Source organism: Crinia signifera, chromosome 3 (assembly GCF_055691185.1).
Source record: "Crinia signifera chromosome 3, ASM5569118v1, whole genome shotgun sequence".
NCBI classification, from domain to species: domain Eukaryota; kingdom Metazoa; phylum Chordata; class Amphibia; order Anura; family Myobatrachidae; genus Crinia; species Crinia signifera.
The window spans coordinates 160,379,051-160,406,701 of record NC_139219.1 but is presented as its reverse complement, the minus strand read 5'-3'; the positions used below and the strand labels follow the sequence as shown (position 1 = coordinate 160,406,701).

The 27,651-nt window shown below is 44.7% G+C and overlaps 2 protein-coding genes across 3 annotated transcripts in view; one reads left to right on the top strand and one right to left on the bottom strand.

Annotated features, from left to right (window-relative positions):
* LOC146063912 (uncharacterized) overlaps positions 1–27,651 on the bottom strand; it is a 152,667-nt gene that overhangs the window by 25,801 nt on the left and 99,215 nt on the right. Inside the window, exons 6-7 of one of the 2 annotated variants that reach the window (XM_083176822.1) lie at positions 23,804–24,070; positions 22,240–22,342 (exon numbers count right to left, since the gene is read on the bottom strand). The exons of the other annotated variant lie outside the window; for it this stretch is intronic. Of the exons in view, the coding sequence (XP_083032948.1) occupies positions 22,329–22,342; positions 23,804–24,070 (281 nt within the window). The 3' untranslated portion in view covers positions 22,240–22,328. Of the gene's footprint in view, positions 1–22,239; positions 22,343–23,803; positions 24,071–27,651 lie in introns of those variants that run through there. 2 annotated transcript variants of the gene reach the window in all.
* Positions 1–27,651, top strand: part of SLC35F1 (solute carrier family 35 member F1) — a 298,410-nt gene that overhangs the window by 198,844 nt on the left and 71,915 nt on the right. The window contains exon 3 of the mRNA XM_083176820.1: positions 7,320–7,447. Within this exon, the coding sequence (XP_083032946.1) occupies positions 7,320–7,447 (128 nt within the window). The remainder of the gene's footprint in view (positions 1–7,319; positions 7,448–27,651) is intronic.

The following is a 27,651-nucleotide window of genomic DNA, read 5'->3' as shown; positions in this document are numbered from 1 at the left end:
ACAACTTATTTCATTTAATTATTTTTTGGTAACATACTTTGGCCTAGGGGTGCCCTGAAAAATATTCTGATACTCTAGGGTGCCATGATTCAAAAAAGTTTGGGAACCTCTGGTTTAGTCAAAACGTTATGTTTGTTACCATGGAATGACCCTAGCGCCTATTTATCAACACCTGCGTCTGAGGATGTAATGTGATAAAATCATCCTGATCCACAATGCGACAATTTATTACATTGCTTGAATGTATCAATTGTCGCATGCAGGGATAGAAGAAGCTAAAATAATGTAAAGTGGTCCAAACTCCAACAAAGGACTCTTTATCCCTTCACCAAGAATACCATACAAAAAAGACAATTAGGAGTATATGACCTATCCGGCGCTTCTATTGAACATCCACGTGCTGTACTTGTTTCATCCAGCAAATCGTCATGACATGAAAATATAAAATAACTTTCATGTTATAGAAATTATTTAATGGACATAATTCATGACATTCTAAACACATAAAACAATGTTACAATATATTCATAACACTTAAGACAATGTAAAAATTAGCAGCATGTGCCAGTGTTTAAAGCAGGTAATTACCAAGTATAGAGAACTACAAGGCACAGTTCAATAAAGCACAGTTCAATCATTTTTAACATTGTCTTAAGTTTTATATTGTAACATTGTTTTACGGTGTTTAGAATGTCATGAATTATGTCCATTAAATAATTACTACACCATGAAAGTTATTTTATATTTTCATGTCATGACGATTTGCTGGATGAAATAAGTACAGCACGTGGATCTTCAATAGAAGCCATAGTCATATACTCCTAATTGTCAGTTTTTATGCAGGGATAGAGCTTACGAGAATGCACTCCGCAGCCTTCCCAGGGTATTTCCACATAGAATACCCCAATTATGTGGGGCCACTATGGCCTCCACCAGGCAACCACCCCCCTGCCCCATCCACAACACCCGTCCTCTTCACCGATTATACTACTCCATACCCAGGGATCTTCTTTGCCACATGACCCCTTATGCTGTAAAGTGAACTTTCACTTTGCAGTATCACTTTACTGCAGCCGGGGTCACGCAGTAGTGCAGGCACACCAGATATCTGGCAGCCATCAGGACTTTGATTTTTTTATTTTCTCACAGTGATCAGTTTGTGTATCTATCAGACACACACATCTTATCACACTGACTCCGGTCCTTGCACAGCTGTCTCAGAAAAACTGCTCCAAAAGCCTTTACTAAATTCAGGTAATATTAACATTATGTGGAAAGGGGGTATAAACACCCTTTTCACATTATTTTAGTAAATAAATATGCCTCTAGACAGTGGCGTAACAATGGAGGGTGCAGGGGATGCAGTTGCTATGGGGCCCGGCGGCTGGGGGGGCCCGAGCCCAAGCTAGCAATCCCCTGCACCCTTTACATTTTTTCAATAATGCCGCAGGCAAATAGAAATGGCAAGCTGGCAGCGTCGCAGCACCGGTATAGCCTCAGTCTCTCCTCCCCCTCCCTCCCTCCTGGGCCTTAACGTCACGCTCTAGTGACGCACGGTCCGTCACCAGCCCTGGCGCGAAATGTAAAAGCGCTTGAATCTGACCTGTGCAGCTGCGGTGAGGAGACCCAGCGCGGAGAGGTTAGGAGACCCGGCGCGGAGAGGTTAGGAGACCCGGCGCGGAGAGGTTAGGAGACCCGGTGCGGAGAGGTTAGGAGACCCGGCGCAGTTTCTCATTTGTGCTGCGGAGACCCAGCGTGGAGGTGAGTAGTCCCGGCGCGCAGCTTCATGGTGTCTAGACCCGGCAGTGCAGAGGGAAGGAGAAGTAGCGTCATGAGGGAGGAGGGGAGGCACCTTTATTAAATTTAAAAGTTCACAGCGGCACCTTAAAGGAAGGGAATAAAGTAAGAAGCACACAGTGCCATCTATACTGGTAGAGGTCTCCCTCCCTCTAACCTTAGCCCTGTCGCTCCCCAGTAACCTCTCTCTCTTGCTTGCTCTGTCTCTCACTGACACACTCTCTCCCCATCTCTTACTGACACTCTCTCCCTTGCTCCCCTTTTTCTCTCTCCCTGACAATATCACTCCTAATCCCCCCCTCCCTTTCTCTCTTGATCCCTCTCCTCTCTCTTTCCCTCTCCCTATCTCCCTCTTTTGCCATGAAGCCCCCTCCTCCTTCCCCCCCCCATGGGGGGGCCCTGCCAAGATGTTGCTATGGGGCCCTCATCATTCTAGTTACGCCTCTGCCTCTAGATGAGAATCCTAAACCTGGTTATGTTGCCTCTGTGCAACAAACAGATGCTTATTTTATTATTAACATGTTTTAATGGGTAATAATTACCCCAACCAAGCCCTGCGTAGTTACATAACTGTCTTCCTGCGTACTGTACAGTCAGATTATTGCTGAATTATATGTGAAAACAACAAACTGACACATACTGTGGCTTCCTAATTGGGTCTGAAGTGCAAGGTGCCATATTGTTAAGACGTAACTGAAGTAGAGCTGCACTTATTAGAAAAGCCTCTTGTTTTGTTGGGAAAGTTACATGCACTTTGTCATGCCATGCAGTGTGACTGTAGAAGGTGATCCTGTCATCCTAGTGAAGTTCTAAACAGAGAGCTGTGCAATGGTCAGTGACATGGAAGAAAAGCGTGTGCAGAGTGAGTGTGCCCAAGGGCTTGTGGTATGACTACATGACTGCAGTATTAAGGCACAACAGAAGGCACCTGCCTGCATTGCCTCAGGGTGATTTTGGCATCTGAAAATGGATTAAAGACCCAGCAAAACAAATGTGGCATATTCGGAAAAGTGCAGTAAGGAAAAGTCCCAAACTTTGGCTGTGTGCCACATAACAATAATCCTGAGAATTGTAGAACACAGTATTTATCTGCAGAACTTTCCTCTGATTGCACTTCGCAGCTCTTGGCTAGATTATGTCATTTTAAAAATTCTCAGTTTTGTGAAGTACACAGTATGGGTCTTTTGTGAGCAGTGAAGCTGGGGTTGCCTGGTGTTCCAGACCAGACACATTGTATCTGATAAATAATATGCCTAGACACATCAAGGTCAGCATTTAATGGCTTATTCTGGCATTTGAGTTTAACATATAAAGTAACGCACAACCAATAATGGACGGCATCAGAATCTAAATTCAAATCAGTTTCTGACTAATCTTTACAAATTATCCAATATATACTTGCCTACCCTCCCACAGCAGATAATCGGGTGGTGCTACCCTTCCCAGGCAAGTCTCATACTTCCTCCCCTAGCCTGTGGTGCGAAGTATGAGGGGGATGCTTATTATGAGTGTTGTCTCTTATTTATAAGAGCATTCCTGGTCGGAGGGGTGGGAGACTTCCAAGCTCCAGCAAGAAGGCAAGTAGCAACATACATTTATGGGCCTGATTCGGAGCCGCAGCCTTTGCTGATGTTCATGTACAGTAGCTGAGCACATTTTTGCGGGTATGGGTAAAAACCGGACCCAGACAAGACCCCGGACCACCGGACCAGACATCAAAATCTGCAGTCTGGAGCTTGTAGTCTCTTGTCCGGAGGGGGGGGCTGTCCCGTCCTGGGGTGTCCTGTCCAGGGGGGCTTCACATAACAGCTGTCACCAAGGAGAGGGGGTGAATAAAGCCTCCCTGTATGGTCCAGGCTAGTAGCAAAAACCAGAACGGTCCGGACCACACAGGGAGGCTGTAATCTCCCTTTCACCATGTCCCTGGTGAAAGCAATCACATGTATCCCCCCAGACAAGACACCCTCAGGACGGGACACCCCCCGGACCGGAGACTACAAGCTCCGGACTGCAGATTTAGATGTCCGGTCCGGCTGTCCGGGGTCTTCAGGGGCAGAACTCTGGGAGGCCGCCGGGCTCCTGCTCCCAAGGGGGCACCTCTCCTCCCCCTTGAAGTTTAAATCAGTTATTTAAAAGCCAAAGATATTGCTTCTGTGGCTGAGTTCTGAAATATATATATATATATATATATATATATATATATATATATATATATATATATATATATATAACCAAATAACGAAGTGGCACTAGGAGTCTTGAAGCAGGTAAAAGACTGGACTCTTTATTTGAAATTTGGTCCGTAATCCGGGATCACAGACTAAATTGGGAGGACCAACAGCCTCACCTAAGGAGGCACAGGAGCAGTTCCTCTGCTGCAAGGCTCAAAGTTTTAAGCCCTGAGTGTCACGATCCGGGTATTAAAGCAAACCATCTTACCGGCTAAGTGCCTGCGCAGGCTCAGCTTGCGTTACAAGTTCCGATACAGCCGGCATCCTGAGCGCAGTGCGCCTCCATGTCAGTCATCCGGCAGTCCTCTCAGCGCTGCTGAGTCTGCAGCTGCGTGGTGCACCGCTCTCCTCACCCGCAGTAACAGTATCCTTTGCCCTGCAAGTTCCGTGTCCGACGCCATTGCTCCCGGCCACAAGCATGGTGTTTCCAAACACACTTTCCTGCCTTAGCCAGACATGGTGGCTGCCATGATGTTGTCAGTCACATATCTGGTTCATCCAATCCGGCAATGAGTTGATCTCCCAGGTTACCTGCCCAGCCAATCCAGGCCAAGCCATGGGTATAAGTATCCTGGGAGCTCTTATCTCATTGCTAGTGCTTCATTTGCCATCCTGCTATGCAAGTGTTTGTCTGCTGGTATTCTCTACCTGCTGCAGTGTTCCATCCAGGTGCTCCAGGTTGCCGTGTCCATCCAGGCTCATCATCGCCTGTGTCCATCCGGGCTCACCATCCCCTGTGTCCATCTAGGCTCACCATCGCCTGTGATATCGGGGACACCATCGCCTGTGATATCGGGGTCACCATCGCCTGTGTCCAAGCCGGGTCTCCTGTCCTGTGCCATCCAGGTCCCCTGTGATGTCACCTGTGATTCCACCTGCCGCAGATCCACTTACCAGCTTCAGCCTAGCTCCGATGTTCCGCCATCGATCCTGACCGATACTCCGGTTATCCTCCGATGTCTCCATCCATTCCATCTGGATTCCACAGCTTCCGTCACCTCCGCATCTCTGGTCCGATACTCCGGATACCATACTCTATCCGATGTTCCACCATCGAATCCATATCGGTGCAAGTAGTTCCGTTTCACATTATCAGTGACTGTTATTTACCATTCCATCTGGTTACCAACTGCTTGTACCATCTTCCTTCAATAAACCTGTTGTATTTTACCTGCTGCCTGATTCTTCCTCTGGGTGCACTGTCGTGCTCATATGCACAAGGGTCTCCTACAGCCTGCCCGGTTCCAATACCGATCTAGACCCCCACCAGAGGTCTTTGTCTCGCCGACTCAGACCCCTAGTGTGACACTGAGTGACGGCTCCATCCCTGACTATATATATATATATATATATATATATACATACATATATATATATATATATGTGTGTGTGTGTTATTTATCTAGCTATCTATCTATATTTCTGAACAGAAATATATATTTTTTATAAGTTTATATAGGGTTGTGTGTATGTGTGTGTATGTGTGTGTGTGTGTGTGTGTGTGTGGGGGGCACCAATAAATAGCTTGCCTCCGGGCACCTGGAATGAACTTACGCCACTGGGGGTCTTATCCAGGTCCGGTTGTTACACAGTCCCCATTTTTGCTGTTTCATGTGTGAAAATCCCTAAAAGCTTGTACAGCGACACAGAGTCTCGGCACAAAGGTGCTGTCACCATCCAGGTGCACAGGATCGGAAATGACTTTGAAAACCTATTGGCATTTCAGGGAAGTGGCTTCCTATGGAAGCCTGGTACGCATGTTTGTAAACACAGATGAAAAGTTGCTCATGCTGAGGCCAAACATGCACAGATAAACTGCGCCTGCCGCATCTATAGATACATCATTCAGGGTTCCATAGCCTGCGGGCACTGATAGTGGGCGAGTCCTTGCACAGTTGGACAACTGGGAAGGAAATTGTAATGGCATTTGCAAGTCACAGATGGACTACAGCCAATAGATGCAAACATGGGTGCAGAATCATGCCCTATAAGTTGTGGAGAGTCTGGAAGAGGGAGGGGTAGCAAGCCATATTTGAAATGTAAATATAGCACAACCCCCATAGATGAAGAATAGAATAGGTGGCTCACGTAGCAAGCCACCGTGCCCGCAGCGTGGTGAGCGCAGCGAGCCCGCAAGGGGCTTTTTGCACTCGCCATGCTGTCTGCGTCCAGGCAGTCGGGATCCCAACGTCGGGTTAATGACTGTCGGGATCCCGACTGTCGGAACCCCATACCACACCCCTCTGCAAGGAGTAGCAGATGCACTAGATATCAGTTAAATTCTCACAATTTGACAGGTTTTCCATCATGTCCACCAGTTCAGCTCGTGAGAATTCTTTAGAGTTAGTTTTGATATAAGCAGACTTTTCTTTAATTTTGATCAAGTAAATTTAATTTCAGGGGCCTGTAATAAACAGATTCACAGTGAACCAGGTATATCATTGAGCCACATGACTATTGTAATACCCACATTCCTCACTCTAAGGACCATACAAATAGAAGTAGGGGCTATCCTATTACATTTGGTAATTTGATGCACACAACAAATGGACATTTATCACAATAAAAATAAGTGATCGCACAAAAATAAGTAGGATATGTGAAAGATCATATAGTACATTTAAGAGAGATAAAGTTCCATCCAATCAGCTTCTGACATTTTTCAAACAGTAGGGCACTTAACAAGAGATAAATGCAAGGGTGACAATGGGCCAGTTGTACTAAGCTTGAAACGTGTTAAAATGGAGAGTGATAAGCAACCAGCCAATTAGCTCCTACCTGCCATGTCACACACTGGGTTTGAAAAATGACAGGTAGGAGCTGATTGGTTGGTTGTTTATCACTCTCCATTTTATCACTTTTCAAGGCTTAGTACATTTCCCCTAAAGAGAAATAAACGTCCAGCCAATCACATCCTAACTGCCATGTTACAGGCTTTGTCTGAAAAAAGTCTGTTAGGATGTGATTGGCTGGACGTTTATCTCTCCTTATCACCCTTGCATTTATCTCTTGCTAAGGCTTAGTACATCTGCCCCAGTGTCTGTAACATGGCAGAAGCTGATTGGGTGGTACTTTATTATTTTACAATGTTTGATACATCTTTCCCTTCAGTTTACTAGAAATGAATGATATCACAGAGACATAAAATCATGGACTGTCTGTCAGAATGCATTTTTATTAATGTTGGTTAAGTCTATAATATAGGTGTTTTACAATGTATAGACTGCAAATACACTGTTTTGATTTAGGGAGCTCTTGGAATTACAATTTTTTGTTGTTGTTATTTTCTAGGGGAAGAAAACTTACTGGCAATTTTGAAAAGAAGATGGTGGAAGTATATGTTCCTAGGCATTATAGACATTGAAGCAACATATTTAGTTGTCAAAGCACATCAATATACCACTTTCATTAGTATACAGGTAAGTCATTTGCCATTCTCTGCACCTGTTAAATGTAAAATGTACTGTGTATTTCCGCATCAGGAATAGTATCGCTGATCGCTGTGGAGCACATAACAATTGCTGATAAGATTAAATGTAGTGGAAAATTAAAGCATTGTTTAACATGCACTGCAACATTTTAGAGTGCATGCATATGCAAGATATGAGGGGGGGGGGGGGGGGTGCGTGTGATTCTACTGCAGGGTTGTTTCTGTAATTTGTAACACAAACATCCATTTCAGAGGACGTAGTCATGCTAAGCTAAAAGGAACCAGGATACTATGGCAACAAGGAAAAAAGAATGGATGCAGTATTATGATACAGTGAAGCATGTGAGCAATACTCAAGGGGCCTTTGTATTACTGAGAGAAAATCCTTTTGAAATGGGTGCTTTTACAAGAGATACACTGCTCTCTATCTTCCAAAGTTGGTAATAGCTATTGCTGGAAATCATGGCTGTAAATAGGCTGGTGCAACTTGCTCCTCAAAGCAGGAGGCGCAATTGGTGGCACCTGCCCAAGGGTAAAGTAAGTCACAGTTGAACAGAACTGACTTCTGGCAATTGTAATTTCATAGGGAACCAGTTCTGACTCCGCCCTCTCACTGTGGGGCAAATTTATTAAGCTCGGTGAAGTGATAAACTGTCTGATTTTTATCACCGGCCAATCAGCTCCTACTTGTGAAGTTACAGGCTTGGTTTGAAAAATTACAGGTAAGAGCTGATTGGCCGGTGATAAAAACCAGACAGATTTTCACTTCACCGAGCTTAATAAATCTACCCCTGTGCCTGGCTGCCACAAAGCACTGGCTGCTGTTGGGTGGCTGCAGTGCTGCTGAATAATGATATTTTAGACTCTGATTCTCCTTCATTATCCAGCAGCGCAGTAGCCTGTGCTTAGAGATGTGTGGACGGAGGTGATACATACAGTTAGTGATGACAAGGACTGAGAGGGTCTTGGAGCCAGAACGGAGACTCTGGCTGGCTTTAGGGCTTAACTATGGCTATTCCTTCAACCCCACAGTGTGTTGCCCACTGGCACCACCCATATCAAATGAGAAAAGGAGTGATTTGGCAGCCATCCACACTCCATTCCCTCTCCTCTACCAGTGGTGATGGTGGTGGTGGTGGTGGTATCTGTACTGTGTCAGGTGAGCTGTGTCAGGTAAGAGCTCAATGAGGTATAAGATGAGTTGGGGAGAGATGTGTGAGAGATGTAAACTGATTAAGGCATGAGAGCTGTGTATTGATGGTACCACTGTAAGCATTATGTGTAAGTGGCACCACTGTGGTATTCTTTGTATGAACAGCACTACTGTGGGGATTATGTGTAAGGGCACTACTACTTTGGTAATTATGTCTAAGGGTCACATCTACTGTGGTATTATGTGTATAAGCATCAATACTACTGTGGTCATTATGTGTAAGGGTACTATAATTGTGGTCATTATGTGTAAGGGGCACTACTACTGTGGGCATTGCAAATAAGGGGAAATACTGTGTGGCAGGGTTACTACTGTGTGGCATAACATGAATATGAGGCAATACTGTGTGTCATAATGAGAGTAAGGGGCAATATTATGTGTTGAAAGTGGTATGATATGAATTATTGGCACCATGAGTGATGTAATGAGAATAATTGTAGTATTGTGTGGCATAATTCGATTTGGAGTTACTATTGTGTTTCCATGCCCTTTCCTTGTGAGACCACACCCTTTTATGCACCCCTTTTGGAGTGCATTGTTACTTTAGAACAGGCATGTCCAACCTGCGGCCCTCCAGATGTGCTAAGACTACACATCCCAGCATGCATTGCCATCATTCTAGCATTCCCTAATAGCCAAATTGTGGCAAGGTATGCTGGGATGTGTAGTTTTAGCACATCTGGAGGGCCGCAGGTTGGACAAGCCTGCTTTAGAAAGTATGGAAGGTAGTGCACAAATTCATAGTTTGCAAATCTGAGTAGGTCTGAGGCTTCCACTAATCTGCGGCTTCATTGCGTTTATGATCCATACACATTTTCAGTCTCTAATTCCTCTTACGCATGCGCAATGTGTATGGTATGATAATTTGATAATCTCTCGATTTGCAAATTCACTAATTAGCAATCCATGGCGAATTAGGCCCATTGTTTTTACTTTTTATATTTGATTGATTTTTATGCTATCCTCCACATGCAGTTAGACTGTCACTCTGTTGATGTTATTTTCAAGTGCCTTTTATAATCCTTATTACCTTATTGTTTGGTTTCCTTTATCTGGAATCCATTTTGTCATGACTCTTCCCCACAATGACGCGTATCTTATGTCCCCTGTCAATAACTATGGACACAGTGACTCCATATACAACAATACAATTTTACTCCTGAAGGATGTAAATGCAACAATATGACCAATAATATCTTGATGTACAACTGTGTTTATTTAGCTTTATATTTGAAGGTGAATAAATAATGGACATCACTATTACTTTCTCAGGACTTCGCTTCTGCTGCTTTGTCATGCCAATTACCATATAGCCGAATTATTTCATTCTCCTTAGTAATTGTATATTACTCCTTATGTTATTATTAGCGTGGATAAATATTCTTAGATACCTATTGTGGACTTGGGGGGTGATTCAGGTTGGTTTACAAAAGCAAACTCCTTCTTTAATGGACAAAACCATGTGCACTGCAGTTGGGGCTGATGTAACATGTGCAGAGAGAGTTACATGTGGGTGTTTAAACTAAAATCTAAAATTAAATTGCAGTGTAAGCATAAAGCAGCCAGTATTTAATCACAAATGATGGCAGTAGGCTCTAGATCTGCTCTAGATGCGCTGAGATGTTACTTCCTCGGCGTCTGTATTCAGAATGATTTCTGGCCAATCAGGAGCCGACTTTCTCGGCTCCTGATTGGCCAAGAAATCATTCTGTGCAGAGACGCCGAGGAGGAAACATCTCAGCGCCGGTCAAAGTCCTGCGAGCCGGGTAGCAGATGGGACCAGCGCTGTCACTGGAGAGGATTCCGAGGTCGTCGCCGGGGACCAGGTGAGTTGGATTTGCTTCCTTAGGTACCCCTGGGGACTACCTCGGATCCCGGACCCCGGATTCTGCAGCCCAGGAGCCCCGGAACCCCAGAACCAGCCCCGGAACCAGGACCAAGGCCCCGGAACTGGACTCTTCTGCCCTGGAGCCCCGGAGCCCGGACCCAGGGACCGACCTACGGGCTCAAGGTAGGTAAGTATCAGTGCTTGTGTTTTGTATGTATTAAACTTTTATTTTACAGTGTGTCAGTGTGATTTTGTTAACTATTTTTTGTACTGCTGAACTACAAGTGCCAGCGGGCCCTTTAATGCCCCGCATGCTGGGACTTGTGGTTCTCCAAGTCCCAGCATGCGGGGTAGGCTTGCTGGGACTCATAGTTCGCCAGTATAAAACAATAGTTTGACTTCTTTTTTTACACAAGCCATCAGCCCGATGCCCACCGCCCAGGGGCATCGGGGACAGCCCCGGACTATCAGCATGGGCTGGTAAGTTCTGGAGGGGGGGACCCCTTCATTGGGGGGTCCCCACTTCCCCAGGACCCCTGCCCATGCTGACCAGCCAGGGGGTTAATGCTTTGGCCGCGGGAGCTTATATAATAAGTTTCCCCCGGCTGTGGCATTACCCTGCTGGCTGGTTGTGTCCGGTGCTGGTTCTTAAAATACGGGGGACCCCTAGTCACTTTGTCCCCCGTATTTTGGGAACCAGCCCCGGACCTTGAGCCTGGTGCTGGTTTCATGAAATCATGGGGACCCCGATTTGTCGGGGACCCTGATTTTATGTCACCAGCACCAGCTCAGTGAGCCCGGGGCTGGTTATACTCGAGCGGGGGACCCCGCGCTCGTTTTTTTTTTATTTGAACCCTTTATTTTATTTTTTACAGCAGAACCCTGCACAGAACATTGCGATCTGTGCAGGGTTCTGGCTAATTCGCCAAACAGACCCTGGTCTGAAATAAGTGCGATAATTAGGCACCTAATTAATGCGATGTGCAAATGCGCATTGCATTAAATAAGCGACTTGTATACTTTTCTATACGAAAACATCTGGATGCGATAAAAATGCGAATTAATCTCGCAATTTTTATCAGCATACCTTAACGCACATAATATGCGATTTCAGTCCCTTAGCGCATCACATTAAATTTGCGATTTCTATGAAAAATGCGATATCGCCATTTTGTGGTCTAATTACCGCAAAATAAGCAAAATCGCATCCCATAGAATGTCACCCTAAGTCTACTGTATATTAAACAATTGGTTTTATACAATGATAAATCAAAAGTCCCAAAAACAGAACACAATCCATCAGGAATTATGTGAGCCTGTGTAACCTCTTCCACCAAGCTTTGCATGAGAGTAGTATAGTAAAGCAGAGGAGAAAGTACTCAGTATACTTATCAAACCAGAAAAATAGGTACAGGTCGAGTATCCCGTATCCGAATATCCGTTATCCAAATTATTCCGAAATACGGACATTCCAGAAAGTGAAAAAAATTTTTTTTTTTTGCTAAAAACTCACTGGGGACATTTGTAACAGCATCACTGGGGACATGATATGTAACTGGCACTATATATGTGCAAGACAATGATTGCTTGGCATTCAAATTCAGTGCTGAGATAGTACACACATTTTGTTTCCCGTTTTGAAACCTTGTTTTTTGAACAATTAAAATATGTTTGTGTGTATTTTATGTGGTAATAAAATATATTTGTGTGTATATTATGTGTTTATACAGCATAAATGCAAGATACTTCAAAATACATCATTGAAATATTAAAATATTCCGAAATACGGAATAATCCGTTATCCAAAATTCTCCTGGTCCCGAGCATTTTGGATACGGGATACTCAACCTGTATTGCATATATAAAGTTACCATTTTAAGTTATACAAAAGCAATATGCCATCTGTCCACCTTGGTAACAGCAAGATATTTTATCCAATCACTTAGTGGTCATTGGTTGTCTCATATGGTACTTTTTTATGGGTGTGGATTAAGATGTCCATATTCATAATGTTGACATGGTCATAACATCGACATGGTCATAATGTCGACATTGATCATGTTTGCATTCACCAGTTAGACACTGATTAAATGTTGACATGATAGAACATTTCATACTTAGGGGTAGATGTATCATTGTTGTTTTTTCGATCCTTAGAAGCCCCGTTCCGCTTCACTACTTTATCATGGTGAAGCAGCCTTGCACATCGCCTGCATGTACTAGTAGTGAAGTCTTCATTATGGGAGTGCGTTATCCTCCCCCGTCAGGGATACGCGTATTCCCATAACAGATGTCAGCTGCGTCTCCAACCTTCTATTTCAGACGGATCATAAGAAGGCTGCAGACGCGCAGCACCAGAAAAATATGGTTACCCATGATGGGGGCTGCATAAGGAACGAAGCCCCACATTGCCGAATATTACATCTGGTAAGATCCCGGCGCACTATTTAAATTATAGCAGCCCCGGTAACCTTCCTGCCCCGTAGCACCGCCGATAAAGTACCCGCATCGTGGGTGTCATACATCAGGGGAAGCGCTATCCCCTGCAATAATGCATGGAGATAGAGCATATTCCCCTGATCAACGGATAATACATCTACCCCTTAGTGACTCCAGTGGCATCTGACTGGTCCAAGCAGTCATATGACAGTTCTGGCAGAGTCATCTGAATATGCGTTATCCCCGTGCATTATGGCAGGGAATAGCGCTCCCCCTGATGTATTACACCTGCGATTCGGGTACTTTATCAGTGGCGCAACGGGGCAGGAGGGTTAAATAGTGCGCTGGGATCTTACCAGATGTGCTATCCGGCGAAGTGAGGCTTTGTTCCTTATGCAGCCTCCGTCATGGATCGCCACATTTTTTCTGGTACTGCATGTCTCCAGCCTTCTAATGCTCCGCCTGCTTGCTGGTCTTCGGTGACTTCAAATTAAAACAGCGCATGCGCCGGGTATACAGCATCACAGCACCCCATGGGAACATGTGCTGTTCTAATTTGAAGACGCAGAAGGCTAGCAAGCAGGCGGAGCATTAGAAGGTTGGAGACCCAGCTAACATCAGTTATGGAAGGATGCGTATCCCCGATGGGGGAGAATAATGCACTCCCATAATGAAGACTTTACCATTAGTACATGTAGGCGATGTGCAGTAAAGTGGTGAAGCGGAACGCGGCTTCTAAGGATCGAAAAAACAACAATGATACATCTACCCCTGAGTTACATTCAAAACTAATAAGATGAAAATGGGTATTAGTGAACAGACACAGAGATAAGAGAGCCCTTTTCTCAAGGAAGATTTTAACCCCTTCCTGACAGAGCCAGTTTTTGCGTTCCTGACAGAGCCCTTTTTTTCAAATCTGACATGTCTCACTTAAGTGGGGATAACTTTTTTTTGCTTTTACTTATCCCAGTGATTTTGAGATTGTTTTTTCGTGACACATTGTACTTCAAATTAGTGGTAAATTTGGGTCGATACAGTCTGTGTTTTTTTGTGAAAAATACCAAAATGTCGTGAAAAAAATGGAAAATTTAGCAATTTGCAAAATGTTAAATTTTCTGCTTGTGAGACAAATAATCATACCACTCAAAATAGTTAATAACTAACATAGACCATATGTCTACTTTATGTTGACATCATTATTTCAACTTCCTTTTCATTTTTTTGGACACTAGGAGGCTTACAATATGAATAGCAAATTCTCAAATTTTCAAGAAAATTTCAAACACTGATTTTTTTAGGGACCAGTTCAGTTCTGATGTGACTTTGAGGGACTTGTATGTGAGACACCCCCATAAATGATACCATTTCAAAAACTGCACCCCTCACAGTATTCAAAACAGCATTTTGGAAGTTTGTTAACCCTTTAGGTGTTTCACAGGAATTAAAACAAAGTGTAGGTGAAATTTCAAAATTTCATTTTTTTTGCAGATTTGCAATTTTAATACATTTTTCTAAGGAACACAGTACATTTTACTAGAGAAATGTGACTAAAAATTGATTCCCCCAATTCTTTTGTTTTCATAAATATCCTATATGTGGCCCTAGTGTGCACGTTGACCAAACCACAGGCTTCATAATAGAAGGAGCACCTACTTGATTTTGGAGCCTCCTTTTTATGAGATTATTTTTTAGGCACCATGTAGGTTTCTAGGCACCATAAGATGCTAAAAGTTAGGAACCCCCCCACAAGTGACCCCATTTTGCAAACTACACCCCTCAGGGAATTCATCTAGGGGTATAGTGTACATTTCAAACCCCCAGGGGTTTCACCAATTGTGGTACAACTGGGCAGTGAAAATGAAAAATTAAATTTTTTACACAAAAATGCAGTTCTGGCTCAAAATTTTTCATTTTCAGAAGGTATGAAGGAGAAAAAGCACCCCAAAATCTGTGCCCCAATTTCTCCCGAGTACGGCAATGCCTCACATGTGACCAAAAAATACCATTTGGGTGCATGGCAGGACTCAGAAAGGAAGGAGTGATTTTTGGATTTTGCAGCTCAGATTCTGGTGGAATGTTGGTGGGTGCTATGTCGCATTAGCAAGACCCCCCAAGCACCAATACAGTGGAACCCCCCCACAAGTGACCCCATTTTGCAAACTACACCCCTCAGGGAATTCATCTAGGGGTATAGTGTACATTTCAAACCCCCAGGGGTTTCACCAATTTTGATACAACTGGGCAGTGAAAATGAAAAATTACATTTTTTTACACAAAAATGCAGTTCTGGCTCAAAATTTTTCATTTTCACAAGGAATGAAGGAGACAAAGCACCCCAAAATCTGTGCCCCAATTTCTCCCGAGTATGGCAATGCCTCATATGTGACCAAAAAATACCAGTTGGGTGCATGGCAGGACTCAGAAGGGAAGGAGTGATTTTTGGTGGTGGAATGTTGGTGGGTGCTATGTGGCATTAGCAAGACCCCCCAAGCACCAATACAGTGGAACCCCCCCACAAGTGACCCCATTTTGCAAACTACACCCCTCAGGGAATTCATCTAGGGGTATAGTGTACATTTCAAACCCCCAGGGGTTTCACCAATTTTGATACAACTGGGCAGTGAAAATGAAAAATTACATTTTTTTACACAAAAATGCAGTTCTGGCTCAAAATTTTTCATTTTCAGAAGGTATGAAGGAGAAAAAGCACCCCAAAATCTGTGCCCCAATTTCTCCCGAGTACGGCAATGCCTCACATGTGACCAAAAAATACCATTTGGGCGCATGGCAGGACTCAGAAGGGAAGGAGTGATTTTTGGATTTTGCAGCTCAGATTCTGGTGGAATTTTGGTGGGTGCTATGTCGCATTAGCAAGACCCCCCAAGCACCAATACAGTGGAACCCCCCCACAAGTGACCCCATTTTGCAAACTACACCCCTCAGGGAATTCATCTAGGGGTATAGTGTACATTTCAAACCCCCAGGGGTTTCACCAATTTTGATACAACTGGTGAGTGAAAATGAAAAATTACATTTTTTTACACAAAAATGCAGTTCTGGCTCAAAATTTTTCATTTTCAGAAGGTATGAAGGAGAAAAAGCACCCCTAAATCTGTGCCCCAATTTCTCCCGAGTACGGCAATGCCTCATGTGTGACCAAAAAGTGTCAGGACTCAGAAGGGAAGGAGTGATATTTGGATTTTGCAGCACAAATTCTGGTGGAATGTTGGTGGGTGCTATGTCGCATTAGCAAGACCCCCCAAGCACCAATACAGTGGAACCCCCCCACAAGTGACCCCATTTTGCAAACTACACCCCTCAGGGAATTCATCTAGGGGTATAGTGTACATTTCAAACCCCCAGGGGTTTCACCAATTTTGATACAACTGGGCAGTGAAAATGAAAAATTACATTTTTTTACACAAAAATGCAGTTCTGGCTCAAAATTTTTCATTTTCAGAAGGTATGAAGGAGAAAAAGCACCCCAAAATCTGTGCCCCAATTTCTCCCGAGTACGGCAATGCCTCATGTGTGACCAAAAAGTGTCAGGACTCAGAAGGGAAGGAGTGATATTTGGATTTTGCAGCACAAATTCTGGTGGAATGTTGGTGGGTGCTATGTCGCATTAGCAAGACCCCCCAAGCACCAATACAGTGGAACCCCCCCACAAGTGACCCCATTTTGCAAACTACACCCCTCAGGGAATTCATCTAGGGGTATAGTGTACATTTCAAACCCCCAGGGGTTTCACCAATTTTGATACAACTGGGCAGTGAAAATGAAAAATTACATTTTTTTACACAAAAATGCAGTTCTGGCTCAAAATTTTTCATTTTCAGAAGGTATGAAGGAGAAAAAGCACCCCAAAATCTGTGCCCCAATTTCTCCCGAGTACGGCAATGCCTCACATGTGACCAAAAAATACCAGTTGGGTGCATGGCAGGACTCAGAAGGGAAGGAGTGATTTTTGGATTTTGCGGCTCAGATTCTGGTGGAATGAATGGTGGGTGCTATGTGGCATTAGCAAGACCCCCGAAGCACGGTGAAATGATGAACCTAAAAATCCATAGATATGTGGTATATTTTAAAACACTCCTTTATACATAGGCCGGGTTTGTCGGGGCAAGTGTCACACTGGAAAATAGTTTGCTTTCTTATTCCCTTTTTATAGCAAACTTTGCACCTTTTTTGTGTCCTGCCCTTTTTTCCAGTGGAGGGGATTTCATCAGGAAAATGCTGCCCTGGTACAATACGGGGGCCAGTACTAGAAGTACTGGGGCCCTCTGCCTGCTGGTTCCCAAATACTAGGCCCTTTATGACTTCCTCTTGAAAGTGCATAAATGTCCCCCTCTGGCCGGTAGAACGGAATAGCACGTAAGCGTTATACAGTGCCATCTGGATGATATACACGGCCAGCTTCTTGTACCAGATTTTTGTTTTCCGCAGGGCACTGTACGGCTTCAGTACCTGATCTGAAAGATCCACTCCGCCCATGTACCTATTGTAATCCAGGATACAATTAGGTTTGGAGGTGTGGGTACTGGTACCTCGTACAGGGACGGAGGTGGTACTGTCTCCGTGAATTGTTGTCAGTATAAGGACATCCCTCTTGTCCTTATATTTGACCAACAACATATTTTCGGTGCATATTCCCCTGCTTTCACCCCTTCTCATTACTTGGGCAATGTGCGTTTTTGGGAGGCCTCTTTGGTTCTTGCGCACAGTACCGCAAGCTGCTGTACCTCTTGAACCAAGGGCCTTAAACAGGGGGATGCTGGTGTAAAAGTTATCCACATAGAGGTGATAACCTTTATCCAGGAAGGGGTGCACTAAATCCCAGACAATTTTTCCACTAACACCTACGAGGGAGGGGGGGCATTCTGGCGGTTCAATTCTTGAATCCTTCCCTTCATATACCCTAAACCTGTGGGTGTACCCTGAGGTGCTTTCACACAGCTTATACATTTTTATGCCATACCTTGCCCTCTTACTGGGAAGGTACTGGCGGAATTTAACCCTTCCTTTAAAATGTATAAGGGACTCGTCTATGCAAATGAATTTATCTGGGATGTACATCTCTTCATATTTGGCACTGAAATGATCAATGACCGGCCTGACTTTGAATAGCCGGTCAAAGGTGGGATCATCTCTGGGTGGGCACTGTGCATTATCGTTGTAATGCAAAAATTTAAGGATCGTCTCAAATCGAGCCCGGGGCATGGCCATACGGTAAAATGGGGTGCTGTACAGAACATCTGTACTCCAATATTGCCTAATTTCTGGCTTTTTTACTATGCCCATATGAAACACCAGACCCCAAAACGTCATCATCTCTACTGCATCTACAGGGGTCCACCTAGCAAATGATGACGTGGGGTTTTGAGCAATAAACTGCTGGGCATATAAATTAGTTTGGTCCACAATTAAATTTATAAAATCATCAGAGAAAAATAATTTGAAAAAGTCAATTTCTCTGAGACCTGTGGAATCAAATTGGATTCCTGGCATGGCCAAAAACTCAGGAACCTGGGGCTCAAAATTGTCTGGTGGTGGGGTCCATACGAGATCAATTATTGGGGGGGGGGGGTCTCAGCTGCTCTACGGGGGCGTCTTTGAGGGGGTCCCTCATCACTAGAGGAGGAAGATGAGGTTAAGATGAATCCTTCAAATTCCCCGCTTGCCTCACTGGCTGTGTCAGAATCAGAGGCAAGCATGGCATATGCCTCCTCCGCTGAATACATTCTTCTGGATGACTGGGATGACATTTGGGATGACATTTGGGATGCCATTTTTATTTTTGTGTTACTGGTAGTGAAATGTTTCAACACGTGTATAGTGTAGGGGGGGGTACAAACTTTATTTCAACCCGGGGGGTATGTAGTGTGTAGTGTGTAGTGTGTATGTAGTGTAGAAAAAAAAAATACTTTATAAAGGAATTTGAACCCAATAAAAAAAAAAAAAAATTGAAGGGGTTAAAAAAAAAAAAAAAAGGCCCTGCGCCAAAAATTGAGCACAGATGTTGGTCAGTAACGTCCGTCACTGAACAGCGCTCAAAGGCAACAGGAATTTGATCAAAAAAAAAAAAAAATAGATCAACCCTGTGCCGAAAAAGATGATCAGTGATGTACGTCACTGATCAGCGCACAGTGGCCACAGGACACCCACAAAATCACAGTGTGTGTAAAAAAAAAAATTAAAAAAAGACCCACAGCAGCCTCAAAAAAAAAAAAAGGTGATCAGTGATGCAACACTGATTACCAGTGAGGGGCAGCAGGTGCACAACCTTTGGTGCAACTGACAGTGCAACTGGCAGCAACTGACAGGTATATATAAAAAAAAAAAACCTCTGCGCCCCCAAAAAGTTGCTGATCACCTCAGATATAGTGATCAGCACAAAAGGCGGGGGTAGCAGACACAAAATATACACTCTCTATCACTCTCTGTCACTATCTCTCTCTATCTCTCTCTATCTCTCACTATCTATCACTATCTATCACTATCTATCACTATCTATCACACTGCAGCAGCAGCACTGACAGTTATATGTATAAAAAAAAACCTGCACCCCCAAAAAAGGGGGGTAGCAGACACAAAATATACACTCTCTATCACTCTCTGTCACTATCTCTCTCTATCTCTCTATCTCTCACTATCTATCACTATCTATCACTATGACACTGCAGCAGCAGCACTGACAGTTATATATATAAAAAAAAACCTGCACCCCCAAAAAGGGGGGGTAGCAGACACAAATCTCTCTATCTCTCACTATCTATCACTATCTATCACTATCTCTCACTATCTATCACTATGACACTGCAGCAGCAGCAGTGACAGTTATTTATATATAAAAAACCCCTGCACCCCCAAAAAGGGGGGGGTAGCAGACACACAATATAGCTCTCTCTGTCACTATCTCTCTATCTCTCTCTCTCTATCTCTCTATCTCTCTATCACACTGCAGCAGCAGCAGGAAGTCTCAGGAAGTCAGATCCAGGAAGCGTCCAGCACGCTACAAGCAGTGATCAAGTGATCAGGTAAGGTATTTGCAAGGATCAGGTAAGTATTAGCAAGGATCAGGTCAGTATCACGGCAGATAGGCACGGTGACCGCTCTGCACGCTATTCCAGACCGGAATGGCGTCTGCAGCGCAGTCACCGGTAGTTTAAATGTCGCGCCTTGGCTGTGATTGGTCCGTGGGTCCCACGGACCAATCACAGCCTTGGGGGCAGGTGGGGTGAGGGTGGGGTGAGGTGTCATCGTCACCAATGACCCCCTCATGCCCCCTGACGCCCGGCGGTGATTGACACCTGTGTTACCGAGCGTCCGATTCGCTGGTAACACAGGAAAACGCTGTGAATGGCTGTTCACACTGAACAGCCAATCACAGCGATCGCCGACGGGGGGGCGACATCGCAGCCCCCCCTGGGCATGCAGGGACATGTCTGCTGTCAGGGACAGCAGACATCGTCCCTCTGTCACTGCGTCTCGAGACGCAGTGACAGTTTAAAGTCATGACGTACATTTATGCCATGTGTCGGGAAGTACATCCCGGCCATGACGTAAATGTACGTCAAATGTCGGGAAGGGGTTAATAATACAGGTGATATGACAACTGCTCAACCTTTCAAGTCAGGTGAAGTACACTTTGACAGGAATTTCACATCACAATGGAAAATCAAACTTTCTGATCTGGTTTAAACATGAGGTGTGGCCTAAACGTGTTTTTTAAATAATCAGAGGATTTAAGAGTGTAGCTAAATGTAATGTTGGACCCTTAACATTTGGTAATAGTTTTTTTTGCGTTCCTAGTTTTCCTTGTGCTTTATGGTTTGACTAGCAATCTTCTCTTTATTTTAACTTTCTTTTAAATAATTTTTTTTTATATAAGTTTAAATAAATATTCAGTATGTTCTTTTGAATACAATGGAATCAACACAATCAAACAAAAATGGAAGGTTAATTCCGTGAGTTTACTAATTTGTCTTAATGGCACATTTTGACCAATTTCAAGTGTTTTTAATCAAATAGTCAATCGTAGTTGATCATACTCATCATTTAATCTCATCTCATTCATTACCAGATTTTCGTTCCAACCCGCCAAATTTGGCAGATGATCTGTCAGATAATTGTATAGTGTATACCCAGCTTTAGCATTCTAGGTAACTTTTCCCTTTCACTAACAACAGTATGGCTATAGCATGCTAGTATTCAAATCCAGTATAGGATTGGCCCACAGGGATACAGGGTAAATCCCTGTTAACCCCTACTGCTGAGGGCCCCACCACCACCACCTCTAATGTCATGTTCCAAATCATGCATTTCATTTATACATTGTTACCAGGGGAGGCTCCGGGGAGTTTTAAAATTTAAATAGGGGTGCCAGACCAACTACATTCCAAACTGACTCTCTGGCAGTTAGTGTTTCTCCCCTATTTGAATTTTGAACTGCACTACAGCCCAAATCTGGAGCCACCACTGATTGTTAGCAGGTCAGTTATCTGCTAGCTCTGTAGAATGGATGTAGCATACAGTATATGGGTGCTTGGCTTGCTTCTATAGAACAACATCAAGTTTTGCCCTACTGCCAATCCAAATGAGTGGTTAAGTTAATAGATGTAATGTTTTATTGTGTGAAAATCATTTATTATATTGCACATTGTAACAAAGGAGGTTATTCTGGTCGGTGCGTACTTTCCCGATTTCCTACGGTGCTGTCCGCACGCAACGCTGTGTGGTGGCGTGCGGACATCGTCCGTAGAAACGCCCACGGGACCTCCGCATTCGGACGGACTCACTCTTTAAGAACAGGGCATGTGTACGGACGACATACAAACCTTGCGTGTGCGGTGGACACGCACAGATTCTGCACGGTCTTACCGCGTAAGCACGGTCTTACCGCGTTAGAACGGACGGGAAGCTGGCCGTACGCACCGATGCGGAGTATTTACACTCAATACAACACTTTTTTACTGAGTACACACAGCGATCACATGACCCACTTAGGCAATTAGGCAACCTCATTAAAAAGGGATTGTTATCTATTTGAATCAATTAAATCCTAATATATACTGAACCACATTCCTAGTACATTCATTACACACATAAACCCTTACAGAATGTGACCCTAACATACATCTATATACACTATTTACATTTTGCTTATTTAAAACATTTTAAACAAGTTACACATATACTTTCCCATTTTAAATAAACACACAGACAACTTCGAACTGTAATTAACAATATATTTACAATACAATATTTTTTTTTTAACTGCAAAATAAATCAAAATTAAAACTCCCCATCAACTAGCTGGTCAATTTCAAACAGCACCTGCCGCAAGTGGCCTCTTATCCGTAACAGGGCCCCACGGAGACCCTCTTGTGCTTAGGCTGGCTCATCTGTGGACCAAATCAAAATTGAAAAATGAATAATGATATTCATGCATACATTTAACACAGTCATACCTAAATTTGAAACATGCACCGTGACAGGTGTGTGTGTGTATATATATATATATATATATATATATATATATATATATATATATATATATATATATATATACAGATGGCGCCGGGCTCATCTTTCCAGGGGATGGCGATGGCGACGCCATTCGCCATTCCCTGCTCCGGCGCCATCTGTGTGTCGGAAGGGGACGCGCGCGCACGAGGTGTGCGCGCGTCCCCTTCCGACGGTGCTGCCGTCCTCGTCCGACGGGCGCCCGGTGCCCACACCGGGCGCCCGCACCCCCCCACAGCCGCTTCGGGTCCCCCCAGCCCCCCTCGAGCGGGAGGCGGACAGTATTGCGTCCGCCTCGCCCGCCGGCCGCCCGGATACTGAGACGCACGTGCGTGGGGGACGCACGCGCGTCTCAGTCAGATGGCGCGCCGTGCTGCTGGCGGATCGCCAGCGGCATGCTGCTGGCGATTCGCCAGCAAGCATAAGGCCTGCCCCATCTGTATATAGACACATATATAACTATATATATGACACATACATCTATACATACATGCATACATACTACATGGAAAGCCTGTTTTTTCCCCTCTACCCTTTACTCTGTAGAACACCTCACAGTCATAGTGCTCCTTCTCAATCCAAACCCACCCATGACTAAGCTCTGAGAAGCATGTCACGCGCTGCACCAATCCCAATTCTGCAAACAAAGTTCAGTGTCTGTTATATGATGGAGCGTGGCAGGGGACTTAGTCAACTCTCAGGAATGCTCAGTACATTTCTGCAATCAAGCATGGCTTGCCTGCTGATGGTCTGCTCCAGAAATCATTGTCATAATGCCAGTTAGGTGAAGCTGCAGCACTAACCCACTCCCATGCACAAAATCATTACAAACACAAAATCAACAAACAATTATGGTGCCAAACATACATGCAGACCGCAGGGGGTGGTTAGCTACAGGAGGGCCCAGGGGCACTGACCACTTGTTACTCCAGTCTAATCCACGCCTGTCCATACTCCATTTATGCTATACTGATTCTAGTTTGGTCAAATTAAGCACCTGTAAACTCTACTCACCTATATGAGGCTGCAGATTGTACGCTTGCAGCAGGGACATGTAACCCTTACATGAGCACATCATCCCTTTCTTCCAGGATACAGATTAACTACACAGGTTCAGTGGCACTTAAAATCGACCTGAAAGCCATCCCCACAACCTGTGTCATTAATATGTGTCCTGGATGAAAGGGATGGTTTGGCCACCCTATCTAACCCCTAAGTGTGTCTGTTGGTACCCAGTTTGTTTTATCACTTTATAGTATTGAAAAACACAATTGAATCACCAGTGCTACATAGCAAATAGTAGATGAAAAAAGGATAAATTAATTCTTATGTATACATACCAATTTCGGCCGCCTGGACGACCTCACAGGCCTCAACCTCCTCCTCTTCCTCATCCTCAGGGGCCTCCACTGGTGGTACCTCCTCCTCTGGTTGGACCTCCTCCTCTGGTGGCAGCGCCTCCACAGCCCACCCCTCCTCCTCCTCCACTTCCTGTGGCACCTCCTCCGCCATCCCTTCCTGAGGAAGCACCTCCTCTGCCCTTGGTTGGGCAAGCTCCTCCTGGCCCACCTCTGCCTCCTCCCGGGCCTGTCTTGCTCGATCACGTGCTGTGTTTGGGAAAAATCAAAAAAGTGCCAATTAGTGGTCATTTGTATTAAGCCTTATCAAGCTATAAATGCAAAGGTTATAAGTACAGATATTTGTACAGGCAAACAGCTCCTTAGTGGCCTTTACAAAACACAGCCTGTAACATGGCAGGTATGCTGTGACATTTGGCCCATTGCCAGCATCACAAACATTAATCCTCCCCAATAACATATTTTATGGCCATTACAGGGTGTCAAACAGGAAGTAGCACACATATACTGTATGCCATGTTTAACTCATGATCAGGCTGGTGACCTTATTGTCTTAAATAATGTCATGTAAGCAATCAGGTACAAATGGACATTTAATGTATAAACACTCACATCTAGCAATACTGCCCCTGATTTGCTGGAGCAAATCCGGCTGCCGACGCCTCAGGTCAGACCACCGCCGCTCCAGCTGAGCGATGGTCCGCCGCACCTGTGTGCGGGCGAATATGCCCATAACGGAGACCAGTGTCCTCAGCTCCGCAGCTGAAAAGGGTGCTGCTCTGCCATAGGCCGCGATCTTAGCAATGGCACAAATCAAGCAATCATGTGCTGTCATTGGTTGATCAGAGTGATATTTGGTATTAACTTTATTGTTAATTTTTACACTAACAGCGTGTATGCGCCCGAACAGACAGCTAACCCAATGCATCGCACACCCACACTTGCTGTACCCTTGCATAGTTTAGCAGACCATCCTAAACAGACATTGTAAAATAAGATGGGAACCCATTATATATAATCTATAACATTCACCAAACATGGGTATAAGCAACAGGTGAAATAGTCTGCATCACTAGCCACTTACACCTAACTCAACAAGGTACTAAACAGCTATTTTATAATGAAAGCTATGCAGCAGAAACATAGCAAATAGTGGCAGACCTTTTCCAAAAATTAGGCCATGCTGCCATGCGTACACTTACCTTCTACTGGGCCATACTAGAGAGGTGGAATGAAAAGTAGCTAGCATCAAGGCTGAATTTGGAGAGCTTTCACATGTGATTTGGATGCTAGCACTGATTACTTGTGCCTAAGTGGTGGACTGGATTTACATATGGAATGGGTATTGTCAGTTGTACTACATACCAAACAAGTGCACAGTACAGATGTACATTCACATATACATTTCATGTTTGACCTCAGTTTTATTTGGTCATTGGTGTTCACATCTGCATTTACCTACTAAATCAGACTTACTCAGTTTGCCAGGTTTTTTTAAAATATTTTTGCGCAGCAAGGGGCGTGGCCTATGCGCTGCACGGTTGACGCTGCCGTACGGAACGCGGCCGTACGGAACGCGGCCGTACGGAACGCGGCCGTACGGAACGCAGGGTGTCGCTGATGTACGCCAATTACAGAAATACTATATAAAGGTGTGTTTGCCAAATGCAATGTTGTTGCACACATGTCTACATTTCTATCTGAGGAAGAGCAGGAGTTGCAGGACCTATTTGCTCAGATGGACTCCAGCACCACCTATGTCCCCATCAACCCTGAACAGCCATTGGGGGAAGAGCAGCCAGATGGGCCATCGACATCAGGCCAATCGGCAGCTGGCCCATCCTCAGCATCAGCAGAATCATTGGGAACACAGCAGGTGGCTTCCCAACAGAGTAGCCTGGCCAGCACTTCAAGTACAGCGACCGGTGGCCGTGGCAGTGGCGGTGCCAGTGGTCGTGACCGTGGCCGAAATCGGGCAACAGAGGAACCAACCACAAGAAACATGGCATACGAACCGCAGGAGCTTGCCATCCTGGTGACCCGGGCACGGGATTTGATCGAGTGCCCACAGGACAAGTTGACACACACAAGGAGATGGAAGATCTGGGAGGACATAACGGCGGAGATTAATACGGTGGCTCCACAAGTTCGTGAGGCGGAGCACGTTAAGAAGAGGCAAGTTCATGTGTGTTACATTTGAGCAGTACAAGTCCAGTAATGTTTACATTAGATATTAGATGGAGTTGGTCAATGGGCGGTGACGTTGCTTGAAGCCACAGACATGTTTGCCATGTCATTGAATTGATAGATATTGTAGGGTGAGTGTGATTGTATCTTCTAAGGGTTGTTTTTCAAAATTAATATAATCTAAGATTGGTGTCAGGAGGCACATGTTGTATTATGTTTCGGATTGCAATGGGTGCTACAGCAAACATGAGGAGTGACATGTATTAATATGTACACTTTGATTGCAGGTGGCACGACTTCAAAACGAACCTCAAAAAGAAATTGACCCAGCGGTGGGAACACAGCCACACCTTTGGGGCTGGCCCCATGCCTTCAAAGCTAAAGCTCACCCCCCTGGAGGAGATGGCAGAGTGCTGCATTGCAGTCGAGGAGGTCCGGGGGGTGAGCACCATGGACAGCGAGTCCCCAGCGGAAGTCATGGCTTCTTTGCTTGAAGGTAATTATTTGCCATGCCATAAGTAGATGGTTCGAATTTTGCATGGAATGTGTGGTAATTTGAATTTTCTCTTTCACCAGCATCCCCACCGCTTGGTCAACAATCTCTTGAGGAGGTTGAGGAGTCTGTGCCACCTGGCCCCAGTAGCAGGCCCGTGCAGCAGCAGCCGCCAATGTCCGCGGCTGAATTGGCCACGTGGGGGCATGTGCTTGTCAATATTCAGCAGCAGGGAGAGTCGGCATCAGAGCGGGTGCGTAGGGCCGAGGAGGTGTTGCAGGGTTTGATCAGCAGCCAGCAGACTATCGCTGGGAGCCTGCAGGCTATTGCTGAGGCCCAGCAGGCCATGGCTGGCACCCAGCAGTCAATTGCTGCTAGCCTGCAGGTGCTGGCTGATCAAGCCCTGCGGCAAAATGAACTCCTCCTCCGCCATAATGATCTTATGGTGGAGCTAGTTGCCAGCAATAGGGTCCTAATGTCACCCGTTTCTGGTGCATTACCACCATCAGCACTCCCTGCTGCCAGAGGGGGAAGACCATCCACCCCCTCCCCAGCATGTGCTCCACCTGACCCACCATCTGACCGTGGCCGTGGGCGAAGAGCTGCTGCACGTGGCAAGGAGCCTGCCAGGGGCAAACGTGCCCGCAAATGAACTTGTGTCCGCATTAATCTCCACCCTTATTTCTTCCCAAATCTTTCATTGAGCTGTGTGTGTCAGCTTCCTGTGTCCAATTCCATGCCGAGGGTAGCCACATTTGCCCTCGGTTCAAATGTCATGTTTGGTTCCCCTGTTGCCCTGTTTTGGCTAGCATTACTGTGTGCTGTACTTGAAGTGTTGGTGCTATACTTTTGTTGTGAAGCCACCTGATGTGTTCCTAATGATTCTGCTGTGGCTATGTATGTCTATAATACATGTATTTATTATATATTATTTACTTTTATTCCTGCTATGCTACCTTTGATTTTGTGACGGTTTCTAATTTATTTTATAAGTTCATTTAATAAATGTTATTTTTTCCCCCAAATGTGTGGTTTAATTGATACATGTAGAAGTGACATGTGTATTTGTATTATTAATATTAAGTTGTGTCCATTATTTGCAGTGTAAAAGTGTGTGAAAAGAGCAGCATATATGTGTGTGTTTAGTAAT